Source organism: Dermacentor andersoni, chromosome 10 (assembly GCF_023375885.2).
Source record: "Dermacentor andersoni chromosome 10, qqDerAnde1_hic_scaffold, whole genome shotgun sequence".
Lineage (NCBI taxonomy): Eukaryota > Metazoa > Arthropoda > Arachnida > Ixodida > Ixodidae > Dermacentor > Dermacentor andersoni.
The window spans coordinates 68,034,403-68,060,255 of record NC_092823.1 but is presented as its reverse complement, the minus strand read 5'-3'; the positions used below and the strand labels follow the sequence as shown (position 1 = coordinate 68,060,255).

General features: G+C 46.2%; 1 protein-coding gene across 4 annotated transcripts in view; it reads right to left on the bottom strand.

Moving 5' to 3' along the window:
* LOC126543989 (uncharacterized) overlaps positions 1 to 25,853 on the bottom strand; it is a 63,550-nt gene that overhangs the window by 21,921 nt on the left and 15,776 nt on the right. For 2 of the 4 annotated variants that reach the window (XM_050191166.3, XM_050191165.3), the window contains exons 4-7: positions 24,673 to 24,821; positions 21,673 to 21,873; positions 18,442 to 18,557; positions 12,499 to 12,664 (exon numbers count right to left, since the gene is read on the bottom strand). In XM_050191166.3, coding sequence (XP_050047123.1) covers positions 12,499 to 12,664; positions 18,442 to 18,557; positions 21,673 to 21,873; positions 24,673 to 24,821 — 632 coding nt within the window. The remainder of the gene's footprint in view (positions 1 to 12,498; positions 12,665 to 18,441; positions 18,558 to 21,672; positions 21,874 to 24,672; positions 24,822 to 25,853) is intronic. The other 2 variants (XM_055062440.2, XM_055062439.2) reach the window with 1 other exon arrangement.

Below are 25,853 nucleotides of genomic sequence, written 5' to 3'. Positions count from 1 at the left end.
GAATGTGAGGCAATTCAAGCCCAAGTCAAGGAGATGCTAGATGATGGTGCCATTCAGCCTTCATAGAGTCTGTGGTCCTCCCCAGTAGTTCTTATAAAAAAAAAGGACAAAACGCTTTGTTTCTGTGTTGATTATAGGCACCTCAACGATGTTACCAGAAAGGACATGTACCTGCTGCCACGTACTGACGACTCTTTAGACAGGTTGCAGCGAGCTAAGTATTCGTCTCTTGATCTTAAGAGTGGTTACTGGCAAATTGAGGTTGATAAATGATACCACAAAAAACTGCTTTTGTCACTCCAGATGGCTTTTATGGATTCAGAGTACTTCCTATCGGCCTCTGCTCTGCACCAGCAACTTTCCAGCGAATGATGGACACCGTTCTCGCTGGGCTGAAGCGGCAAAGCTGCCTCGTCTACCTCGACGACGTGGTTGTTTTTTTCGGCAACATTTGACGAACACCTGAAACAACTGTGGCAAGTTCTCAAAGCCATCCAATAGGCTAACCTCACCCTTAAGCCTCAGAAGTGTCACTTTGGCTACAAGAGCTGATGTTTCCGGGTCGCATGGTCAACGCAGAAGATGTTAGCCCCAATCCTGAGAAAACTGCCCCCACTGTAGCCATGTTTCCAAAACCGACCGACAGGAAAGGTGTTCGAAGCTTCCTGGGCCTTTGCGCATACTACCGGAGTTTTATTGACAATTTTTCAAACATCGTGGAACCACTGACTCGCCTCATGAGGGACAATGTATCGTTTGTCTGGACCTCAGAGCAAGAGACTGCTTTCACCGACCTTCAACAGTGCCTGGTGTCAGCCCCAGTTCTAGCTCACTTTGACGAGGAGGCGGATACAGAAGTCCATACCGACGCCAGTAACATTGTCTGGGTGCAGTGCTTGTACAACGACAGGAAGGCATTGAATGAGTGATCGCCTATGCAAGTTGCACACTATTGCTTGCAGAGACCAATTACACCACCATGGAGAAAGAGTGTCTTGCTGTCGTGCGAGTGCTAGCTAAATTTTGACCTTACCTCTACGGCCGCTCATTCAAAGTTGCAGCAGGTTGTCACTCATTATGCTGGCTTGCAAACCTGCAAGACCCTTCTGGACGACTGGCATGGAGGAGTCTATGTTTGCAGGAGTACGATGTGACCGTACACAAGAACACGCACTCTCGCACACCCCTATAGAGACTACCGACCAAGACACTGAGGACGACGAAACTTTCCTTGTGGCCATAAGCGCGACTGATTTGTCCACACGGCAGCGTGCAGGTAATGCACTACAAGTGGTACTCGACACCTAGAAGGAAGAAACCTATCGATACCCCGGCGCATCGCTCAAGGATTGTTTTTTTGTTTGCGGAATGGCGTCTCGTACAAGAACAACTCCACTGCCAACAATAAGGCCTACATTTTGGTCATTTTCCAGCAGAAACTCCATGATGCAGTTTTGTTCACCTGCCATGATAAGCCTCCATCTGGCCATTTTGGTTTAACACGAACCCTTGCTAGAGTGTGCAAATCCTACTACTGGCCGAAACTTGCGTGTGTTAAGCGGTACGTCCAAGCCTGCTGTGAGTGCCCATGCCAGAAGTCGCCAGCTGTGAAGCCTGCGGGATTGCTGAATCCGATTGACCCACCTGGCAAACCATTCGACCAGGTCTGCATGCATCTTATGGGCCTGTTTCCATTGTCATCTTCTGGAAACGGGTGGATAATCGTTGCCACAGACTATATAATGCAGTATGTTGAGACAAAGACGCTGCCTCGGGGCACAGCTTCCGAGGTTGCCCAGTTTTTCATACAAAGCATCATGCTACGGGATGGCGCCCCATCACACATCATCACATACTGAGGCAAAGCCTTTACAGCACAGCTTATAGAAGACAATTTTAAACTCTGCTACATGACAAATCGAAAGACGACTGCCTATCCACAGACAAATGGCTTGACCGAACGACTGAACAAAACGGTGACCGACATGGTGTCTATGTACATAGACATAAAGCACAAGACAAACGAGGTACTCCCTAGCATATAACACTGCCGCACAAGAAACAACGTGTTCACGCCATTTTACCTGGTTTACTGCCATGGAGGGCAGACTATGCCAGAAGCAATCAAGGTGCCAATCTTTTCGTGCAACAAGCGGAAGAGGCACGTCAGCTTGCCCGAGTGAACATAAAGAAACAAGAGAGCATCGATGCGTGCCGTTAAAGTCTCCGGCATCGACAAGTCGAGTTCCAACCTGGTGATCAAGTATACGTCTCGATTCCCCTCTGCCGAAAAGGACTATCCGAGAAGCTTTTGAACCGCTACTTCGGAACCTACAGAGTGTTACAGTGAATTAGTGACATAAATTACGAAGTCCTTCTTGACGAAAGCCAGCCTCCCCAATGTCGACAACCGCAATCTGACAGAGTGCATGTTGTTTAGTTGAAACCGTATTGCAGCCCCTAATAGCAGACATTTTCAGCAACTTGTGTTAGTTTTTGTTGTTCCTCATCGCTCAGTGACTTGTGGTTATACCACACATCACAGCGATTTGAGCTATGTCCTTTGTGTTTGTCCTAGGCCCTCTCGGCCTTCTCACATTAAGGCTATGTGTTCCTTCTTTCTTTTTTTCTTTTTTTTTTTGCAGAGGAAGAGGATGAATGCCACACTGTGGCAGAGTAATGGACTGAGGAAGAGGAGAACGAGGTGCATCTTGGCACTGCGCATTGATGCTTAAGCTTAATTAAGTGCCAATGCCTGGAGACTCAGCATGTACTTACGCACATGTACTTGTATTGTACTTACGCACAATATGTACTAATATTGTACTTACGCACAATATTACGCACATGGATATTACCAACTATTGGCTATAATGAACTACTGGCTATAACGAACTAAACAAAAAATTGGTTGCCCATGCTTTATTTCAAGAGGCTAACCTATGACCATAACGAAACCAAAAGTACAAGTTCCAACACAATATCATATATGTATAGTGAAGGAAATGTTTGTGCACAAACAGTTCAGAACATGTTTCCTGGTAGGCAGGCATTCCGGAGTGGTATTATATGTTGGTATATCGCATTTATATCACTTAAATGGCGCGGATATAGCTCGGTATTTCCAGCGTGACGGGCAGCGGTCGACAAAGTCGGATATGTCATGTTGGCAATGCCAGGATCACCTAAAACTTACCCCCTGTATTGTTCATCATGTTGAACGTCACCCGCAGCAGCGTGGTCAATCAGCTATTGCCGCGACATATGCACACATCTGCACGGCGAGTGAGCACTTTGGTATTTGGCAAAGGCGCAAACTCGGCACGCTCGCTTCAGTGCACCCGAACTGTAGGGCTGCATGCTGCCGGCCAGCCGAGCTAACACGCAATATACTCTGGTATACGCGGAGGTACAACGACGAGTTACATGGAAGTACGATGCTGAGGTACGCTGATGCTCAGCACAGGAATGGGTGGCTATGAGCTGCGCTCTAAAACACAGCCACTAATAGATGCCTAGTACACTGTAGCACAGCTAAGGGATAAGACACCTGTGACGATACCATGAACTCAACCGTAAGTTGAGGGATAGCATCCGAGTTTGGAAAGTTTTGGCAGCAAAATTGGAAGTAGTAGCGTCTACGTGACTGTCCAAAATGAAGCTTGAATTGCACGACACAATGACGTTTCAGTAGGTGGAGCGTTATGGGCCCACCCTACTCTGCCTTAGCCTTCGCAGAGCAGGGCATTGAAGTAGGAGTGGCAGCACCATGAAGGGGATCAAAGGTGATCTTTGACTACCTTTCTTCAGAATAAATTGAAGTACTTTTTGCTGCGAAGTATTTCTCAGATACTCTAACTTTCAAATGCATTCCTCGACTTCGATAAAAAATATGGGTGTGCGATAACAATTTTTGAGACCGAACCGAATACAAATCAAATAGTGCCAAAAGCGAATCAAATATTGAATTGTTTTCGAATAGTTATTGAATAATGAACAGCCATTATCACAATTAACATAAAAGATGTTCACATTCCAGCATTCTGAAAGTTGGCAAGTTTTTGTCATTACACAGTATGTTATGAAGCGTTTATTTAAAGCACAAATGGAGCATTAGGAGTAAACAAGTAATTTCTTCGTATTCACAGGACTCTTCAGACAGTGCAACGGATCGCTGTACAGCCTGTAAGGTTACGCTACCTGAGTGATGGAGCTTGCTCCGCTATTCATGTTCTCGAATGTCTCTACTATGCCCACAGGGGTAAAAATTTATCGTACTTTTGTTCCTATATTATGTTTCATTGGGCACAGTTGACATTTTGAAATATGCTAAATGTATTCAAACATATTTGCATTTACGAGTCACAACTATTCAATATCGAATAGACACTATCTGATTCGTTATTAGAAAGTTTCGAACACTTGCACACCCCTAATATAAAGTGTTTCAGGGGCCCCTTTAAACATTCTGACGATGCACCAGTGTGATTACATCTAATGACATCTAGTGCAGTGCGCTCCACTTTTCTTTGCCAAATGTGAATTCTGAAGGAGCGCAATCCAAGCCTTCGACAGCTTCTCTAGAACAACTAGATATTCAGCAAAGGTAAACACCTTAGCGCAACACAAGGGGCGCATCATGCAGTTGATTGCTTGTATCGAAGCAAGAGCAGGATGAAAGACGTGGGCGTAGGAAAGGAAAACAACAAAATCAAAATGCGGTGCTAAGGACTGATCCACTGCAGTGAAGGGCAATTGGATGCATCTCGTCTCCCTCGTGCCTGCCTTTTCTACGTCCTTGTCTTCCAAGCCGCTCCTATACTGAGGCAGCTTCATAAGCGCAATCAGAAAGCGAGAGCAAAACAAAGGAAAGCGTTTTGCACCAGAAACACCTTGTCAGACATTAGGGCTTGCCTGCTAAAAGACCCCACATGAAAAAAAGCACAAAGCACCACAGCCAGCCAAGAAGGCACACATTATCTTGAGGATCACAGTTGAACCTCGTCATAACCTCGTCTTTTTTCGTGCACCCGACACAAAAAAAAGCTGTGTTGTATCCAATGTATGTTAAGGCTGATAGCACTGAAAAAAGAAATTGCAATCAGGTCTATGCATAAGGAGAGCAAGCTAGATGCCTACAGCGAGCAAGCAAAATGTCTGCTGTCGATTTTAATGGCCTGTCAGAAGGATAGCATCACACCAATGATAATGGCTTGCCCGTGCCAATACATGGTACATCAACAATGCTAAATTAAAAACATGTGCTTTGCACCACCGTTAATATACAGCTGGGTATTGATGAAATTTCATGGGATGGGCACATTCACTTTTTGCCTGCAGGCCAGCGAAGTCACTGGCCAAAATGCACATGCGTGTCCGGAATGTACTAGATGTCGAGCTGGCTAAGCATTCGACATTGTTGCTACACCAACACACATCTTGAGCTGTTCAGCAAACAAGTATTCGCCTTGCTGTAATCGATATTGTTTTACTTTGTGTTCAAAGTTTTGCTACGCAGCAGATAGCTCTCTGAAGTAAAGCATGACCAGCCAAATTTTAATATCACTTTGTTATATCGAATATTTCATAACATCTGTTTTGGTCATATAGAGGTTCAAAATTACAGTAAAGCTCAATGTTTTTAAGAAATCTGTGAAACATTGTAGCAAAAGTCATGTCTGACGACTATAAGAATGCAATCGCATTTCAATGTTATGCTGCATTATGGCATTCAGATGCATACATTTAGTGCGACTACATCCACAATGTCTAAGGTGAAGCTGTGCATTCAGGTTAAAGCAGCTGAATAATCTCAACTAAAGACCTTCGTTTACTGGACAAACGTCTGCTTGCAGCGAGACTGACAGGCGCCCAAATCCACCACAAGGCATGCGACTGCGGGAAGGAAGCACAAGCGAAGTGAAAGCGCGACACATAAGCTGGGCAAAGCCACACAACCACACCGCTCTGAGCTAACGGATACGTGTACCTTCCAGAGTGCCAGGAATCACGAGAGGAGAGCGAAAGCCTGAAAGAGAAGAGAAACCTTTCATTGTGCATATACACCCTCCTCCTCAGCTTATAGACCAGAAGTTGTTACTGTCGTACTCTTGCTTAGAGCAAGCGTACTTAATCTCGAACCCCAGTCACCGTCTGTTGGCATGGACTCCGCAGGCCACGCAGGTTTGACGATGGGGCAGCTGACAAAAAAGTCAGAACAGGCAAAGACTCACGGTAAAGCATGCGATAACATACGGAGGACAATTTTGGCTATTTTTTCACGATCCCCAGCATATGGTGACAGCCACCTGCAAGCTTACAATCAGAAGCACCTATGAATGCCTGCAAACAGGTGGCTGTAAGCGTTTCCAACTCAGTCATTGCTCATTTGTCGCTCCCGGGTGCCTTTGCCAGGCACCAAAGTTAAAGGCTACCATTAGCACACTGTTTAAAGAAAAATATGTGGACCCTACGCACTGTGGGAATCTGTTTAAGGCCAACTGCAACAAAGTTTCAGATCATTTAGACATACAGCAGCCTCTGTGCAAAACTTTATGCATAGATACTATAGTCGATGCCTCCGAAAATTATTGCAAGAATTATTTTTTATATCAAAAAAATGCCCCAAGTGACATACAAGTTAACCAGAGCCTGTGTTGCTGCTTCAACTGCTTGTACTGTTCCAATGTACCATCAAACAGGCCCCACAAGTCTGCTAGCCATAGTTAGTATACTGCTAGCTACTTTGTGTGCTGTGCCCGTGCCACTGCGCATCTGTGATGTTTTATAACGTGAAGCACTTTTTTTTTCCTAGTCAAGCCAGTTTTCTGTATCCGGTTGTGTATGTTTAACAAGTAGAGCCTCGATGTGTTCCATCCCTGCTCCGCGATGAACAGTGCGTAGGCCATAGTGCCATTGGAAGCGCACATTTAATAGGCGATAACCCAAACGTGTCACTGCTCCTCGCTGCAGACGGCACGAAGTGAGCGTTGCGTTTCTCTCTGGCGGCGTTGTTTCATTTCAGTCTTCCGTCGTGGTCTTAAAACGACAGCTCGTGTCTCGCGCCCCACCAGCTCGACGTGCGTCGGCTTGTTGCAGCAATACTCGCCGAGTGGGCACGTCGAAACGTCCTGCCAGAATGCTCCTCCCGAAGAAGACTGACATAGGCCGAATTCGAGAAGCACGAACCTAAGCGCAACGCAGACACAAAAACGAAAACACGTGTCTCGGGCCGCACGGCCGCCACCAGATCGGCACATGCTGGCATCTCCTAACATGCTGCAACAGTTCCCGCAATGCCTCGCCTTAAGTAGGTGTCCACTACAGTTTGAGTCTGCCAGATTGTCCAGCAAGTTTGGATTGTACGCTTTCCCAGCTAGTAAGCTTTCTAGCGTTTTCTTCTAAAATGTGTATGATGTTTATTTAAAATCTTACTTTCGCCCGAAGGCATTACACATTGCTAAATGACATGACAGTAGACCCAGTAGCTGCAGCAAGCAAATTTAGAAAAAAAATTCAAAAATGACAACTATTTATTGGCTAGTGCAGTGCGACCTCATTAACTTGAACTCCACGGGCACCAAAAGATTATTCGGATAAAACCAGTTCGAACAAAAGAGCCCCTTTGGACATTGTACTCAATAATGTGCACGGTACAGCACATAACAGGTTCCCCAACCAATGTTTTGAAAATGGCGAGAACAACCTAAAAGTCCGAATAAACAGAGTCGAAAATATCTAATTCACCAGCAAATGAGACTTTATTGCACAAGTGGCCAAAAAAGCTGGTCAACCTATAGCCGCACGCATGAATACATGCTTGCATGTGGCCTGATCAGTCTGTATCTTAACTACATTTTCATGGCTCTTGCCACAGACAGATGAAAGTATGGCTTCCAAATGCTCCAAATCTCCATACCCAGCAAGTTCAACAGAGCCTGACTGAGGTCCAATAACTGTATGATCACAAGTTTCTTTGCAAAAGTGGTTGCCCGGCAGTTCCCTCACTTGCCATTCCCTTCAACAGACATCAAGGGCGGAGTAGGTGCCTTTTTAAAATGCTTCATTATGACCATCAAAATTTCATAATATGGCACTCAAATATGCCAGCCAAGACCATGTTTACATCTCTACATCTAACATGTTTACAACTCTACATCTAACATGTAGAGGAACAAACCAGGATGCACAGAACTCACAGTATAACGAACTGCAAATACATAGAGTCCATCACAACTTTGCAGATTGGATTGGCTTGTGGGGTGGCTTTTGTGAAGTCAGCTATGACTGGACTGACTCGACCGATTTGCTTTCAGTTTCGAGGAAGCGCCAGCGATGTATCAAAATATCGCTTTTCTGCTCGACTCTGTCAAGTCTCGAGACAAATTGGCATGCGGTCATGCAGGTGGAGCTGGACAGAGCCCGAATTCTCCAGTGACACTCTTTAGGGTGTCCAAAATTTCCTTGAACCTGTCGGTTATTGGTCAGCAACTCTACCGTATCATTGAGGCCTAGCACGCATTTTGCATAGCACTGTCTCGGAAATTATAGATCACTGAGCATCACTGAGATCATTCAAGCTGGGAATGTCAAGAGAATGAGCATTGTAGTAGTGCGGCCCATGAAATACATGCCTATCTGATAATGCCATGGCATCTAGGGCTGGTCATTTGTAGGAACACCTTAATTCTTGATTCCTTACGGCATCATTAATTTACTTATCAGATGAAGCACGGCACACGACGACAGTATGGTAATACACTACTTGCACAGCACTTTAACCCTGGTTCTGCGGAGAGGTGGTACAGTTAAACCTCAATATAACAAACTCCAATATACCGAAATTCTCGATATAATGAAGTATTTAACTTTTCCTAACTTCTGGGAACAAGATGTTATTTAGAACCTCAATATAACAAAGTGTGTTTGTGTGCGATTTCAGCATAACAAAATTTCACCTATGCCGCAAAGGAATGCCGAGACAGTAAATGAAAACTTCTGCGGATGCAGATGATCAAATTATTGAATTACAAGCAGCTGCTTGCAAATGCACTTCTCTAATTGCGCGCCGCGCAACAAGAGTGACCGCCGAGGTAGAGTCGCATTATCTTCCGTATAAAGTCCAAGTTCGATAAGATCCTACCATGGCCCGCATACTTTAGGCTTTAGATGCGAGTGAAAGTGTGTGATGGGGTGACAAGAAAGGTGGCTTCACGAGTACCGACTTCTTGCACGAGCAAAGGGAAAGAGGAGGAGGAAGGGAGCTAGCTCATGGTAACACGATCAAGTGTGCGCAAAGGGCGGTAGGGGTGGGGAGGTAACTTGGCGCACCATGATTTCTGGCGCGCGTCTCAGCTGCGGCTGCACATGGCTGCACATGGCTGCAAGCACGGCTGAGCACATACGCAGCCGCGCACCCTGCTTTGGAGGTAATCTGCCGCATGTGCAAAGAGTGGGCGTGCCGAGACCGCGTGGCATCATGTAAGCTGTCTTCCCGCGTGTTTAGTATTGGAGGTTGCGCAATCTCGAATTTCGGCGAATCGGAGCAAGAGGTAGACAAAGCACTCACTCCCCGCTGCCGGCACTTTTCATGATAGCGTTGTCCCAGTGCGGGCAACGCTATCAGCTGTGGGGACAGAGTGCACGTGAAAGTGGGGCTGGCTTCACTTAATTCGTACTGCTGATGCGAAGATATTAGACAGTTTTAGTTTGGCGTATGCTATACCATTGCGTACGCTGTAAAATAGCGGGTTGTAATAGCGCTGTAAGTAGCGGGTTGTACGCTGTAAATAGCGCAGAACGCTAAACAACCCTTAGCGTATAGCATATGCACGCTATTTCTCAGATTTAGCGTTAGCGTCTTTGCGTGGTTTGCAGAGTCCGCATGAAACATGGCGGTGGTTCCGGCTGCCCGCTTCGAATTTGGCGTTGCTTTTGTAAAATGCACTTCGTTCGTAGCAAATGACTGTAAACAGCTATCGCTTAGTCTCAGGCCACTTCGACGACGGAGTATTATGCATAACCTTGTGCTGTTTTCGAGATTGCTTCTCGTTTCGAACGAGTCGAAGCCTAACGAAAGAAACATTCGAGATGTCAGCGCCACCTATCGCTACAGTCGGGAGATAACCGCAACGACGGCATATGGCTTCCAAGATTCGAAGATCCCGCAGGCCAACTAAAACAAAAAAATGTGTCCTGCTTAGGGTACGCTTAATGTCTATTGTAGACGTGGCATAAAACTATCATTCGTCGCAGACTCTGAAATTCATCAAAATAAGTTTTCTCATTCAAATTTGCTTTCTTCGATTGCCTGGTAGTTCGGAAAATTCTGCGGCCCCTTTCCTTGTAAGAAAAATCGATCGGTGACAGTACTTCTTTTTCATAAAAGGTCGACTTCCAATACAACAAAATGTCTATATAGTGAAGCAAATTGCCAATTTTACGTACTTCATTATATCAAGCTTCAACTGTATATACGCTATGGGACTAACATACCATACTTACCCGAATTTAACGCACATTTCTTTCCCGCTAAAATGGGTCCAGAAAGTGCGCGCGCGTAAGAATTGAGTGCGACCCAAAATCTGCGTTACCATATCGCCATTGGCATTTCAAAATGGCCACCTCGTACGCACTTTGAGCCGAGCTGCCATAGCTTCCACTATCTGGTTCAGTGCATGTGGTTAGGTTTGTGCACTGTCAGTCTTCCCGGTTTTCCCGTCGTCTGCATTTGCTCTATCAGCATGGAAGTTCCGACTGCAAATACATGCCAAGTTCATCACGATGCCACGATTAAAAGGAAAGTGATCACGTGTGCGGAGACGGACGGAAATCGGGCCGCATCATAGGCATTCCAAGTTCCCGAAACTTGCCTACGGAATGAACACAAACACGACAGGAGTTCTACTCTGGCGGCTGCTGCGGCCACATAGCCCCTATCTTGAAAGCGATCTGCGCCTAGGTGCACCGCCGGAAATCCTCGCACCGGAAATTTTCACGCCTAGGCGCACCGCGCTGTGTCCTCGTTGCTTAGCTCACGTTGAAGCGAGAGGCAGCACAAAGGTCCATTCGCTCACTCCTGCTACCACACTTCCTCCCTCCAGCGTTTTGATAAAGAGTTTCCGCGGTCATTGCGTGAGACGTGTTCATGTTTGCTTGTGCATGCGTGATACCATGCTTGTTAATTTAGTTAGTAAGCAAATGTTTAAAAGTTTATACAGCCGATAAAACTACTATCCTTACTTTTCGTATAGCTGTCTACCAGTTTTTGCTATTGCAGTAGACGCTTCGCTTGTCAGGCGAAACCAACTCTCTTTATTTATCGCAACTTTAGTACATTGGGAGCAAATCTTTGTTTTTCCAAATGAGAGAAAGTTGTATTTCGGTATGAAAGAATGAGGTGAGCGGTACTGTAAAGAACTTTTTTAGGTCGTGGCAAATGGGTACACGTTACAATTGTGGGCGTTTTTTGTTTCCTTTTTTTTGGTCACAGAAAACGGGTGCACGTTACAATCAAGGGCACATTAGAATCGAGTAAATACGGTATTACAAAGAGCAAAGAGGCCAAATATTCACGGTACGTGTCAGTACAGTGGCTAGAGAAGCATCAGACTTTTGCATTTGGCTCAGGTTTATTCCTATTAGGCAGTTCTAAGAGTTTGAATCCGCAAGAGCTTTGGTCTATTCAAATACATGCGACCCTGCCAAAACCAGCCGATCACTTTCAATTATCCATCAGTTATGAAGACATTTTGAGTGACCGGGATTTCACTGTAGTGGAAACAATTTCAACAGAAAGATTAACCACATTTAAAAAGCACCTCAGCAGCATCCACCAATGCAAGCAGACAAGTGTGCTGCGTAGATTCTGCAGTGATAATCATTCCTGCAAAGTATTATGCAAATGCAGGGCCCCAAAAACAGCTTAAAATTCAAAGAATTGCAAGCACGACTTCGAGGAACCCCATGACCTGCAAGATACCTTTGCTTATGTGCTGAAATTGTGGAAGTGAACATACTTCTCTGAAGAGAAGCGTGCAGTGTGCTGACAGCTAATTTCCCTCACCAGCACAAACTTGGAATATATCTTGACTTCATTTCAAAGGGTTGACATTAATAAAGAACTGTGGGTGAAGGTGCCCTTGTATGCATGGTAAGACGCATGCCTGGACACAAACATTTGCGAACCTTAAGGCCACAAAAAACAAAATCAAGAAAAGGAAACTGAGGGAGATCAGCGCAGCTTTCAACACTCACACATCATACATGACAGAACAGTATTATTCAACTTTTCAACCCATCGCTGCTTTACAAGCGTAGCATGCACAGTGGCGCAAGCATGGGCTGCACTGCACTTAACCTTCGGCAACGAAGGCATGGGCCTAATGCAAGGGGTCTCAATTCACTAGTGGAAAGAAAAGGGTGCCAAGCGTAATAGCCACTGCAAGGTGGTCACAAATCAGACGAGAAGCACCGTGCGGCCCCTTGCCATGAACTTGCCTCTTCCAAGGCGAGAGTCCACGAGGCAGGAGCTCGCGTGGCTTGCGGCGCTTGGAGCCAGGAGGGAGATTGGGCGCAGCAGAGTCCGGCACCACGGCGTCCATCTCGCCTCCAGGCCCCTTGCGCTGAACCACCAGGCGCCGCAGCTGGTGCAGCAGCAGGCACGCTGCGACCAGTCGAGAAGGTTGCAGGTTCTTTCAGCGTTTGACAACGTCCGTACGCCCAACTTTATACTCTCTCACACATAACATGCAATGCTATAAAGGCTAGAGAGGCTTCTCTTGCGGCTTCCATTCGTCGACAAAAAAAAATAGTGGGTCACTTGTGACAAAAAAGACACGGACACATGTAATTCAATGTAGCATTAAAGGGACTGACAACTAATTTTCATGGTAATTAATGTTTTTAATGCAATGGAAAGCTTACCGGTCAGGCTGTCTAATCATGAAGTGGTAACGCGGATAATGTCGTGAAACATTTATCAGAATTTTTCTATCTGCAGTGAGGATGTAGTCGTTCAGTGGAAGCATGCTGAAAACGGTGATAGGTAAGCGTGATAGCCATTATACACAGCATTAGTGTGAGGCAGAAGACAACTGCAGCCGTAACTGAGTAAGTATTATATTTTGTTTATCAAGTCGATGTTCCTGCGATTCATTTTTTCCCCCATGTGTTAAAGTATTTCTGCGATAATAGCACAGTGCTTTTGTGGTTTCCTGTCCAACGCTTTGGTATTTAACCAGTCAAAATGAAACCCATCGAAATGAAAACGAAACAGCACTTTCATACGGCATACGCAGTTCAGCATGTTTCCGTAGCCATTCGTGCACTTTTGATTTCCAAAGCATAGAATAAAGCACAAGTGTGTATAGTAATAACATAGTAGCGACAATTTTAGGCAATAATTATGTTGTACTTTAACAGCCGACTTACAGTGATCTCGTAGACTACATCCGAAGAACTAAGATTTCACCGCGAGGCCTCGCCACTTACTGGCTTTTGAGACTTTCCTTGCCAGTTTAAAATTATAATTCCTATTTAAATCTTGAACAGTGTGCTGGATTCTATCACTATAAATCATGGTCGTTTCATTTCCATCAACGTCTCGCAACACATTCTTGCCAGTTGTCAGTCCCTCTAAGTCTCATACTTTTCCCACCTTAAAATATGAATACTGTAATTTATTACTTGTAAGGCATTGCAGACATGGACCTAGTTACCACTAAACAAGCAGAGTGACACAATTCAACATCTGGCAGACACAGCACAGTTTGTGCACTTGCAACCAAAAAAACAGTATCTCCCAAAATGGAAGCTTAAACGTGCACAAACAGCACATAGTTCGATGTAGCTTTACATCAACAAGTTGTGGTTGTTATATGTGAAGTAGTTACTCTGCAGAAAGCATTGCAGATCTGAAACAACTGCACCATGAATTGGAAAGGGCGGGAATTCTAGACTGCACTAGTACTTTCGTACCGTATTTACACGATTGTAAGACAACTCGAATGTAAGTTGACCCCCCATATCGTGTGTGACAGGAAAAAAGAAAGAGCATACCCGAGAGCGCATTTGATAACGAAAATTTATTGGTAGTTGGCATGGTCACTGGACTACTCGTCTTCACTTGTGCCATCGTCCTCACTAGTGCTGCCATAGTCATCGCTGTTACGGTCCCACAGCGTCGTCCAGCGAAATCCACATTTGGCAAACGACTGCACCACGACATCTTGTGGAACAGCAGCCCACACCGAATGCACCCGACCACACGCAGCCGTCAGGGAGGCTCTTTCGACAGGTCCAGTTGGCGTAAGTTCGCGGTCTTCTGCCGCCAGCCACTCGTTGTACTCACGGCAGAGCAGGTCCCTAAATGGCGAATATCTGGGCTTGTTTCATGACCATGTCACACTTCACTGGCAGGGACCGATCACGCATTTCAGCGACGTACGCCGCAAGCTTGGCCTACACCTTCGAAAAGCGTCCATACTTTGGCCTGTGGGAAATTCACTTGCCGTCACAGGTGAAAATTTCACTTCGCTGCAGTTGCCACTCTCACACCACCCGTTCAGAAACATCGAACTTGCAGCCCGCTGCACAGTGATTTGTTTCTTCGGCGTAAAGGATGGCAGCCCTCTTGAATGCTGCCGTGAACGAGCGCCAAATGTTTAGTGGGCCTGGAGCACTCATGACGACTAAGGAAGCATGGAAGTAGCACGTAGCTGGCAGTCAAGTCGAACGCGTCAAACTAAGAGCTATAGGGAAAGAGAAACACGCAAGCGGTGTCTGCTCTTTCATGAACTATCGATACTCCCCGCAAGCACCGCCATTCTGAAGGTGCCGCCGGGCATGAAACAGCGGCACTTCCATCATCTATCGACACCCCCATGAGTGTTGTGTGCACTGCAAAACTCTCAAAAATGTTGAAAAACCCTTCCGAAAAGCGAACAAACGCGCGGGATAGCGAAAAGCTACAGGTAGGGCCATAGAGCAAACAAAATTGTAACTACATTGTAGCTCCCATGATATCTCGTTCTTTTTGCTTTTTTTGGCAGTGCCATGTTTTGGTTTCGACTGCAAGTCAGACCCCCCCCCCACTTCCGATTTTCAAATTAAAAAAATATAGGTTGACTTACAATCATGTAAATACGGTAGCTTCCGCAGCAGTACAGGATTTATTACAGAATCTACACACCAGTTGCAACGTACAGTGGCGTGGAGCTTGTCTAAATGTCTGTTCAACACTCGTAACAGCCTTGAACACTAACAGGAGCAATAACCAACAGCGTTGTGGACTGCAACTACAACAGTGCAGATGGGAAGAGCATCACCAGACTGCGAGGTCACTGCCTCTTCATTGCTGCTGCCCGGGTTTGCCGTTTTTAAGCAACAGAGCACTTGATGCATGCCTCAGCCACTGCCAGTGGCCATGTGGCTGGAACCCAAAGGTGAACTGAAGGTTCACTACAGTCGAACCTCGTTGCAGTGAACACGGATATAACGTATTATCGGACATAACAAAGTAAATGGGAGCATTTTGTAACTGATATCAGAATGTAACAAAGATGTGCTGATAAGGAACAGCTGATATAACAATATCGCATGTGATTTCGTTATAACAAGGTTCGACTGCACTGTAATCAGTCTTGTTGTAGTACAGTCGAACCCACTTACTGTATTTACTAGCATAATGATGGAACTTTTTTTGTCGACGAAATTGACGCAAATTCAGGGGTGCGATCATTACGCGGGTTAAATATCCCGCGAAAAGAATTTTTTTTTTTTTCCTCCAGTGTTTGCTGCGGGATGACAACAGGTCAACAAACAGGCGGCTGCTGCTGTAACAGTGCGGGACACCAAAACAAAAATGGCAGTCGGCGGAGCAAGCCGAACGCGCCGAACGCATTTTTTTTCTTCTCGTGAGTACATTACGTGCATTGAAACAGTTTCTTCTGTATCAGTAACAAATAATATTGTTAATATCGGCAAGTTTGTAGCAATAATGTAGCCATGTCCAATTTGAGGGGACAGAAACAGATGGGCGTACTTAGCTGCCAGTGACATAGAAACACATGGCGGGCATGCTGCGGAAACTGCGACATTTGTCTTCACGACTATCCTAATACGGCACGTTTCTGCTAAGGGTGGACGAATATCTTAGCTGTGTTACAAGCCTCGGCGTATGAATAGGGTACACTTCTAACATATCAGTACAAATGTGGTTACTATTGTTTCCGCTCGCGATTTGTTGCGTGCCCACGAGTGCACACGAGAAGAATTGAAAGGCACCATTTTTTTTATTGACCACGACCATTATAAAGCCTACACATAATAAAGGCAAGTTTGGTTGTAGCTTTCTTTTTTTCATGGAAGTGTGGAAAGTGATGAAAGGAATGAAATGGGGCATCTGCTTAAGAATGTTTAGTGCGTGCAGACCGCTTGGTTTGTATTGAAGAGCCGTCAGCGTAGCATTTGACAGATGGTAAGCGCAATCATTATTAGCTAGACTTTGCACACGACATATAGATGCGGCAAGTTCGGGGTGCGATCATTACATGGCAAATAAAAAAAATCAAATTTTGACGACAAAATTCAGGGGTGCGATCACTACGCGAGTGCAATCATTATGCGAGTAAATACAGTGTAACAATATTCAAGTGCCACGAAAATTCCAATATTATAACTGATAATTGTTATAATCGAATTGTATGACAAAAAATTTAAATGGGGGATGGTGCAGCTGTTCCAAGAAAACTATAATGGTGGGGAGGCCAGTTCTCCTCCTCGCCACCTTCCTCCATCCGGTTTCAGATTGTATTGACTTGTTTAACTTTGCTTCCTGCATGCTCCGACCGCGTGTTGTCAATAAGCCGCGGCTGTCAACATTCAAGAATGGCACTGCTATAGCAACTGCAAAGAGGGGTGAGGGGCGGCAAGTGACATACAAGCTCCACCGAGGTATCGCTTTGGTGGCCGCAAAAGGCGCCTTTTAAAAAATGTGGGAAGATTCCCGCAGCAGCACCTCAGCATGAGAAATCCAGAGGAAATGCTGGAACGCGATTGCCACAAGCATCTTGCCACAAACTTCCCACTGGCTTGCCCGAGAAAACCACATGTCCATCAGCCTAGCTTGTTTCACGTGAAGCTTGCCAACATCCTTCTACAAGGCATCCAAGTGCTCCACATAGTGGAGCGGAAGGTCCCTCGCAAGAACAAGCCCATGAGAGACTGAATCATCTACAGGACCTCCCGCGGGGACAAGGTTGAGGCAGCCTGCCCTACCGCGTAAGCGCTCCCGTCATGGACGTCACTGTCACTATCCGATGCAAGCACGTTCGCGACAATTGCCTTGTTTAGAAGCACTTTGTTCCAAAATCTATAGGAGTGCACTTTCTTTTCACTATCAACATTGTGCATTGCTGATGATCAGTGGCCGGATAAGCCATCTTCCGTTTCGGCGGCGAGTCAAACAAGGCTGAGAAACAATGTGGCCAGGAATGACTTTGACGCAACGAACAAAGACAAGCACGAGCGACTTAATCCGTTCGCAGAATTGCACAGAATGAGGGCCATGGAATAAAGAACCAACTGTGAGGGCCAAGCAAGCAATCTGGGAGCAGAGTCAGCAATGTTGTCAGCACAGTTGGCGCGGTCCGTTCGTGTTTCGGAGAGTGGCACGGCCGAGGTGTAGGCACAGCGCAGAGCTATGGGCACAGCCCACTCGTGCTCGAAGGGGTGGAAAGGCAATGAGAGAGATCCGCGCGAAGCTGGCGATGCAAAGAAGCGTGCAGCGGCAGTTGGCGTGGTGGACGATCGTGCAGCGTCTCACAGTTCGCCTTTACTTTTTTTTTCTTTTCATGGATTTCGCATTCTATTACCTTTCGCCACGGACTTCTTCATTATAACCGATAATGCAGCATGGGGACATTGTAGCAAGAGAGTTATTTCCCCATAGAAAACATACAAAAGTTGACGGTGCAGCAGCTTTTCATTGTTATAAACGATATGTTGTTAAAACCGGTATCATTATAAGTGGTTTTTACTGTAAAAGCAATCCGAAGGAGCTGCCAACAGGATGACCAAAACGGACTTTGAACTAAAGAATATAAACAATTCTCTTGCAAATAACGAGAGTACAGTGAACCAAAAGGCCATGCTAAGTAGACAACATGCATACATTATTGTGGAAACACTTGGGGGGAAAATAAGGAACCTGTTCCATGGCAAACTTTACCTACAAAACTAACAAAATATCTGGAATCTTTCTGTGGCGAATTCATTGTGAACAGCTTTCGTTACTGCAGTATTGGCAATTCATTTGTTATTTTCTGACGAAAGGAAATGTGTTGTTGAGCAACAGATGCACTGGAGAAAACAGCTAGACGAGCAAGACTTAAACTGACGGGCTAGCTTCTGTATGGGATCCCTGTTCCCCCACCGACTCACCCGATGAGGTCTTCTTGCGGCCCTCGCGGCCGGGCAGTGGTGCCGGGTTGCAGCCCACCAGGTGGGAGGCCTCAATCAGTGCTTCCACCAAGGAAACCAGGCGGTCCAGGTCCTCCCTGCACCATGCATGTCATAGCTCAGCACACAATGTCAGCAATTGTGGCCGTAATTAGAGCAGCTCTGTGCAGCTGAATGTTGCCAGGATGCCTGCCGTACTGTTCCAGCACTTTATCGCACACCAATGAAGCTTAAGCAAGAGTTGGGCATCCTTGAACAGCTCCAATGACGTGTGACAAGCAGAAGGGTAAAGATGAGCCTGCAGCTATTGCTTCTTCAAAGTTGGAGGGACATTGAATGCAAATAAACCCCTTGGTACCAAATTGAACTTAATTCTGGGGTTTTACGTGCCAAAACCACGATTTGATTGTGAGGCACGCTGTAGTGGGTTACACTGGATTAATTTCGACCACCAGGGGATCCTTAACATGCCCCCAATGGACAGGACAAAGGCGCCAAGACTGGGATTTGAACCCACGAGCTCGTGCTTAGCAGCACAACAAGACTGTTCAGCAGGTTAATATATTATCTGTTCCAATGTAAAAGTTTCCAAGCCACGGCCTCTCTGTGAAGCCTCTGTCTCGTTTGGAATCTGACTTTAATGTATCTTTTTTTTTTCAAAACAGCTTCCCTCATAGCAATTAGAGAACGAAATTAGCTGCACATTTTCTTTTGCTTCTTGATCACATAATCAGCTATATTTTTCACTATCTTCATTCATGCTGTCAGAAGACTCGATACAAGGAGGATGGGGGCGGGGGGGGGGGGGGGGGGCGTCACAACCCTTTAAGTCACACATAGCAAAATCGCACCTAGCATATAAAACACACCCGAGCCCAACGGCACTGATTTTTCCAAGCAGTCAGCTATGTATCAGTGTCTTCAGCACTTGTAGGATTGGCGATAACGTCCTCAAACACAACTTTCCGTCAGAGTCAAATCAATGTCAGAACTCCGTTAAGAGTCAAATTAACGGACGTCAACTGCGCTAGTGACTTAGTGAACTTGACGTCTATGAGCTTTCGCCTATAACTATTAGCAATCTGTTTGCAGCTTGGTAGTTCTTTGTATCGTTCCTTGAGTAGCCCGCTTTACCGGGCAGAGCCACAATGGGTGTTGGACGTCTGGTGTTAGATGTCAAGAGGAAGTGACGCATCAGCTTCCTCTTGAAAGCTGCAACATCTGGCAGCAAGTCGCCGACGTTGCGTGCACAAACAAACCGCTGAGTGTTGTCGACACTGCGCAACAGACGTCCGTGCAAGTCGGAACATACGCACTAGTCTTCATAACATTGTCCATCTCCTCCTCATCGGAAGTGGCTACAGCGTCAGGACACACAGCTTCAATGATTTCAACCAGTGACACTGCACTGCATACCGCAACATCGTAGTCGGCTCTAACGAAGTCTGTGAAGTTCCCTACAGCTGCAGACTGCCAAACTATGGTTCGTCGTCAACAGAGACTGCAGCTTCACGAACAGAAGAGGCATCATCACTTCTCTTGAAGTCACAGTGCCTGAAGGAATTTGCGATCGTGTATGAGGAAACCATGTCCCATGCACTATCAATGCAATGCATCACGTACAAAGAGCTTCCTCTGCCCGATTGCCTGGACAGTGCTTCGAAAGGAGCATTGGCAATGACGTATGTCACGTGACATTTTGAAGAGCACTCGGCGAGGGGGAGACAAGCCGATGAACGGAGCACAGAGAAGGAAAGAGGAACGAGCGAGGGCTGCGTTTCCATCATCAAACGCGTATAACTTCGCGACTGCGGCACTATTTCGAAAAATTCTCGCAGCGACGTGTTCGTTGCAGACTTGTGAAACAACTGGAACCCCACAACCAAATTTCAACCTCTAGGTGGCTTAGGGGCCCTTTAAATGCCAACGTTTGCTCGGGTAGGATGTTGTAGAAAACCCTGGTCTCGTCCACGTGGAATACATCGGACGACTTGTATTGTCATATCAACTCCAGCAGCGACGCAGCCCACTGTACAACAGTGGAGCAGCGGAGGGATGCACTTTATCCACAGCGGCAGCTGAATGCAACTCCATTACATTTCTTGAAACTTTCCAGCCAGCTATTAGACATTTTAAAATTATCAATGTCGCAGTACATTGCAATCATCTCTGCTTTCTCTTTCAAGACAGAGCTGTCCACGGCAATGCCCAAGCTGCGTGCCTGGCGCAACTACTCCATGTGGGCATTTGCAAAGCGGCATATTTTCCGTCTTTCACAGTCGTTCTTTTCAGGCCGAACTTCTTGCATTCAGTAGAATACCGTCCTTCTTGGCTAGCAGTGTTTTCAGTGACAATTCAGGAATGCCGAGGTCACAGGCAATGCTGGTCTCTGTTGCCCCATTCCACTTCTTTGCTTCTTTGATTATTCGTAGCTTCTCTCCAAGCGTCGGCGGTTTTCGGACCCGCAACATTGTTAGCCGCATCAGTCGCAGCCAAGAATTCGTAAACTTCCTCGTCAACCAAAAAGGAAAGCCTGTCTTGGAACACCAAAAACTTTGCATGCGCACACAGCAGCAGCAGTCGACAACCTTCCAGGTAGACGCAGAGGCGGAGGAATGGCAGTGGTGGCAGAGGAAAGAGGGCAAGATTATTGCACACCAGTTGTCAGCTGACTGCAGTGTGCTGACGTGCCAGCCTGCTCTCTGCTTAGGGCTTTTTTTTTTTTCCTCAGACAGTTACCACAGAGGCGTCGCACGAGGCGGGCGTCATATAATCGAGGTTTTTAATACATTATTTCTTTGGGGGTTTTGCCAGGACCAAACCAATTCGTCGTAACATGCAGGTCCTCACATGACCAGGGGGACGTGTAATCGAGGTTCCACTGCATCGCAAAAAAAAAAAACCGGAAGCATCTTCCAAAAGTGATCGTCCTAGAAAACGCTTCCCAAGTTAGCCAACGCGTGTTTGCTGCGTGCATGTATGGTTTGCTTTAGTGCAATTTTTTTTTTTGGCACATGCGCAGTTTTTTTCGTGGTCTGTGTAAGCATTGTTGCAAAGGCCACTACTGACATGTTAAGGTGTTCATAACTACTTATGCCCATCCCATTTCACTTATTTATTTATTCACTTGCAGCACGAAAAATTCCCACACGCCGCCGTTCGAATTTAAACAGGTGCCGATAGCGCAGCAGCCACTGAGTTAAGGGTTCCCACCTGTTGGCCGACTGGATGGTCGGCGGGCCACACAGAGTGGGTGCCAAGACCACGGCCAGGTTGTGCGGTCCCATGCGGCTTTGGGGGTCCGCCGCCAGCTGCGACAGCCCCGACAGCAGGTGGCGCAGGCAGGCCAGTCGCTCCTCCGGCAGGAGGCGCAAGCCCAGCAGCACCGCCTCCAGGCCATGCTTCACCTGGCACCTGGTGCCACAAGGCGACGAAAAAAAATTTCGTTACAATATAGGGTTCTACGTGCAACACAACAATCCAACGAGGCATGCTGTATTGGGGTACTCCAATTTAACTTTGACGGTTTAGCGTTATTTAATGTGCACCTTATTCATGAGCACACAGACAGACAGACAGACAGACAACGAACTTTATTGAATCCTGAGGAGCTACTTTCGGGACCTCCTAACGGGAGGCCATTGTAGCCGCTGGCCGCGCCCACGTAAAGGACAGAACGCCGTGACGCTCCGCTCTTTCCTGGGCCCTCTGGATAGCCTGGGCTTGCTTTCGGAGTACCGTGCTTCTGATGGCCTCCTCCCATTCGGCTTCGCTGGAGAGGAAGTCGTTAGGCAACGCGGGACATCGCACACAAGCATTTTTTTTTCCTCTTTCATTTCACCACCATCGGAATGCGGTCCCCGCATCTGGGATCAAGCTCAGAAGCACAACGCCATCGCCACTAAGCTACCGTGGTGGGTGCAAGGCCACAATGGGGGTCATTGACGGCCACGGTGCAGGTGAACTGGAAAATTGCGCAGGCCTTTTGGCAAATTGTCGAGCTTGTCAGTCTGACAGATCTCAAAACTACATTGCAAGTATACCAAACTGTATTTGTGAGGTTTTTCTCAGCATTTTACTGAAGAAGAGCACAAAGCTGTGCAAGTTCCTCCTTATTTCTCACTAAGTGCAGGGGGAAAGAAAAAATGAATCATTGTGTTTAACATCCCCAAAACAGCACATGAGTGACACCATAGTCGGGAGACTTAGGATTATATTTTCAATTACAATGGGGCTTTGTAACGCGCACCTAAGCCTGAATACACGTGCATTTCTGCATTCTGCCTCTGGTTGCAAAGCTTTTAAAAAAAATGAATGACTGCTGCATGACTAGCTTTCCAAAAACATCAAATAAATGGTTGCCGAAAGAAGATCAGCAGTTGTAGAAGAAACAAAAAAACTTCAGAACGACTTGTGTGCAGTAAACACATGTAAAGGACCCTCAGCCATGGAAACGTCAGTCGTTGTAACATAGAAGATAAAATGGCTACAAAGACTTCCAAAAACAGAAAAGAGACTACAAGCAAGAATCACAGTTATCATTTAAGCTTCTGCCTCAAAGCCTAAGACAAAGTTTGCATTACCCATTTTGTACTGCATTGCTTTGGAAACTTTTGTTGTTTCACTTCCGATAATTTGTGATACCTTTTTTATAGCTGACAGAGAAAAGTAACACGACTTTAGCAGTAAGTTGTTGCAATATACTTGGTTAGATTCCTGTATCCGGAAATACCGAACAGTTCCTTTTCAAATACCAATATTTAGTGCATAATATTGTATTCCTATTCGAAACTTCAAATATTTGCCCACACTTAGTAAATTTGCTTTTGAGCCATTGTGGCTTAGCAAGCCTCTTCACACAATAAGAGAGGTCGTTGTAGCGCAAAGAGCCAGGTCAGGCCGATGGCAACGGCACCCTGAAGTTGCCAAACTTTATCGCCACGACATAGGCTTTTGAGTGTTAGCTTAAGGCAAGTTATCTACTTGTTGGTATAGAAAGAGAACAACAAATCGTCAAAAAAAATTCAAGCAGAAACTCCTCTCGGAGTTGTCTAATTGTGCGCAAGCATTGTGCCACTTGCTCATCTCCATGCAGCCCGTTGTCAATATCAATGTTATGAAACTTGATCCGGCCTGTATAAATTCTTACCAACCCTTATCAGACTAGATTGGACCCTTTCAACCCTTATCAGTTGTTATCAACCTCATAGGAGATGATCTAATCCTTATCAGCTCTTATTGGTCCTTATCAACCTTATCGGACTCGATGTTACCCTTCTCAACCATTATTGGTGCTTATTAACCTTATTAGAATTGCTCCGATCATTATCAGCCCTTATCACTCTTTAGCACGTTATCCATCCACGTCAAACCGTTATCAACAGTGACGAGATCCATATAACCCCTCATCACTCCTTGTCATCTCGTTGACTGCTTATTTGTGTTGTGTAACGAGAAGCGCATGAGCCCTCACAGATCGGTGGCATTTCGGTCGGTGAAGCAACGCCCCAAGGAAAGGCGCCTCCTACAAGCCCCGAAACAAATAGAGAATGTGGCGTGTTTGGCATTAAATTTTCAGAAAACATTAATTTTCCTGATGTCCACAATGGTCCAAGTCAGCTCTACACATGGCCCTAGAGATGGCTTTTACCCCACCATCAGCAAATCTTTCAAGAAAGCCTTCGTAGAAACTTTCTCCTCTGACGTTCGTTTTCTACCACCGGCACAACACATTCATATGGTGCAGATCTATTCACCTTCTGCAAGCATGGGTATTGAGAACAGTGGCTAAGACACTCGGCTTCCGAGCGTGGTGTTGTAGGTTCAAAACTCACCACTGCCGTTTTTTTGTTTCGATATTATTTTTTTACATTTTAATTTCATTATAGCAATTCATACTACGTGCCGGATGGACAGGTTTCCTCGTTGGGTAGGCATAGAAACGCTTACAAAATTAAACCTGGAGAGAATGCACGCAATCAGGGCCTAGAGGTCAGAGCACTGGGCTGCTGTGCTCAAAGGCAGAGGTTCAATTCCACTGTTGGCAGTTCTTTCTATTACAGAGGTACAAAATGAAGCGGGGAAGGTACCTGCCTACCGCAAAGTGCCTGGATTTAGTCAAAGAAGGTCTCTCGCACTGAAGGAGTCTTCACCAGTGCAAACGAATTCGTTGTTCCTCTTTGGCACCCCTCTCAAAGCAAAGGCCATCCTTACCTGAGCAGCAAGTGAACCAGGGGCTTGGGCAGCAGAGGTTCGGGCAGCAGCTGCAGCCACTGCTTCAGGAGCCCCGACACGTCGTGCACAGGCGCAGACGCCAGAACCACCGAGGCAATTCGCAACGAAGCACTCGTCTCCAGCGAGGACTGCAACACGCAGGCCACCACAGAGTCATGGGCAAGGTCTAAAGCTGACTTGTGTTCTAGTAACACGTGGTTCACATCGTCTCAGTCACATTCACAGCAGGGCAAATGCCTCCCCCATGAAAGTATACAATGCCCTCCCCCCCCCCCCCACGGCGTGAACCAAATGCATTCCATAGGCCCAACGCTGGTCGCGCCATCTGGAGGCACCTCTGTAAAGTATACTCAGGAAAATTGGGCATTTCTCACTGTGCCAGCTCTACACGCTTAAACAAATGTACACCGCTAGGGCTGTATCTTGACACACAACAATAATCGTCATCTTCCTTGCTTGGGTTTCCCATCTTGAAAACGCTGCGCTCGCTACTTTGCTGTCGAGAATGCTCTGTCATGCTAACAATGTGCATGCTGTTCACGACTTGGAAGTACCGGGCTCGCAGCATTAAAGAAAGGAAATGCGGACAAGACAGATGATGATGATCACTGTTCTGTGGCAAGATACAACCCAAAGGGTGTAATTTTGTTTAAGAGTGTATTGCATCAAGCGACAGTGACTACACTATGTTGTGATGTTTTAATTGTGTTTCATAACATTTCAAATAACAATGCAGGGTTATCGTGCAAGAGTTCCAAGCGTACGATAAACAGAAGCTATCTCTATGTGCCGTGCTTTATTCTGATCCTCATAGATGAAACCGTCCAGACTACGTTTCCAAACTTGGCAAAATACTTCACTAACGCTCTGCCATAACGCTCTCCAGCTAGGACTGCAACACGCAGGCCACCACAGAGTCATGGGCAAGGTCTAAAGCTGACTTGTGTTCTAGTAACACGTGGTTCACATCGTCTCAGTCACATTCACAGCAGGGCAAATGCCCTGCTGGCACAGTGAGAAATGCCCAATTTTCCTGAGTATACTTTACAGAGGTGCCTCCAGATGGCGCGACCAGCGTTGGGCCTATGACGAAAAAGCACCGTGGGATGTGTTGCTCCAGGCAAGCAAATTAGCATGAACACAACTGTGGAAGCAAGCTC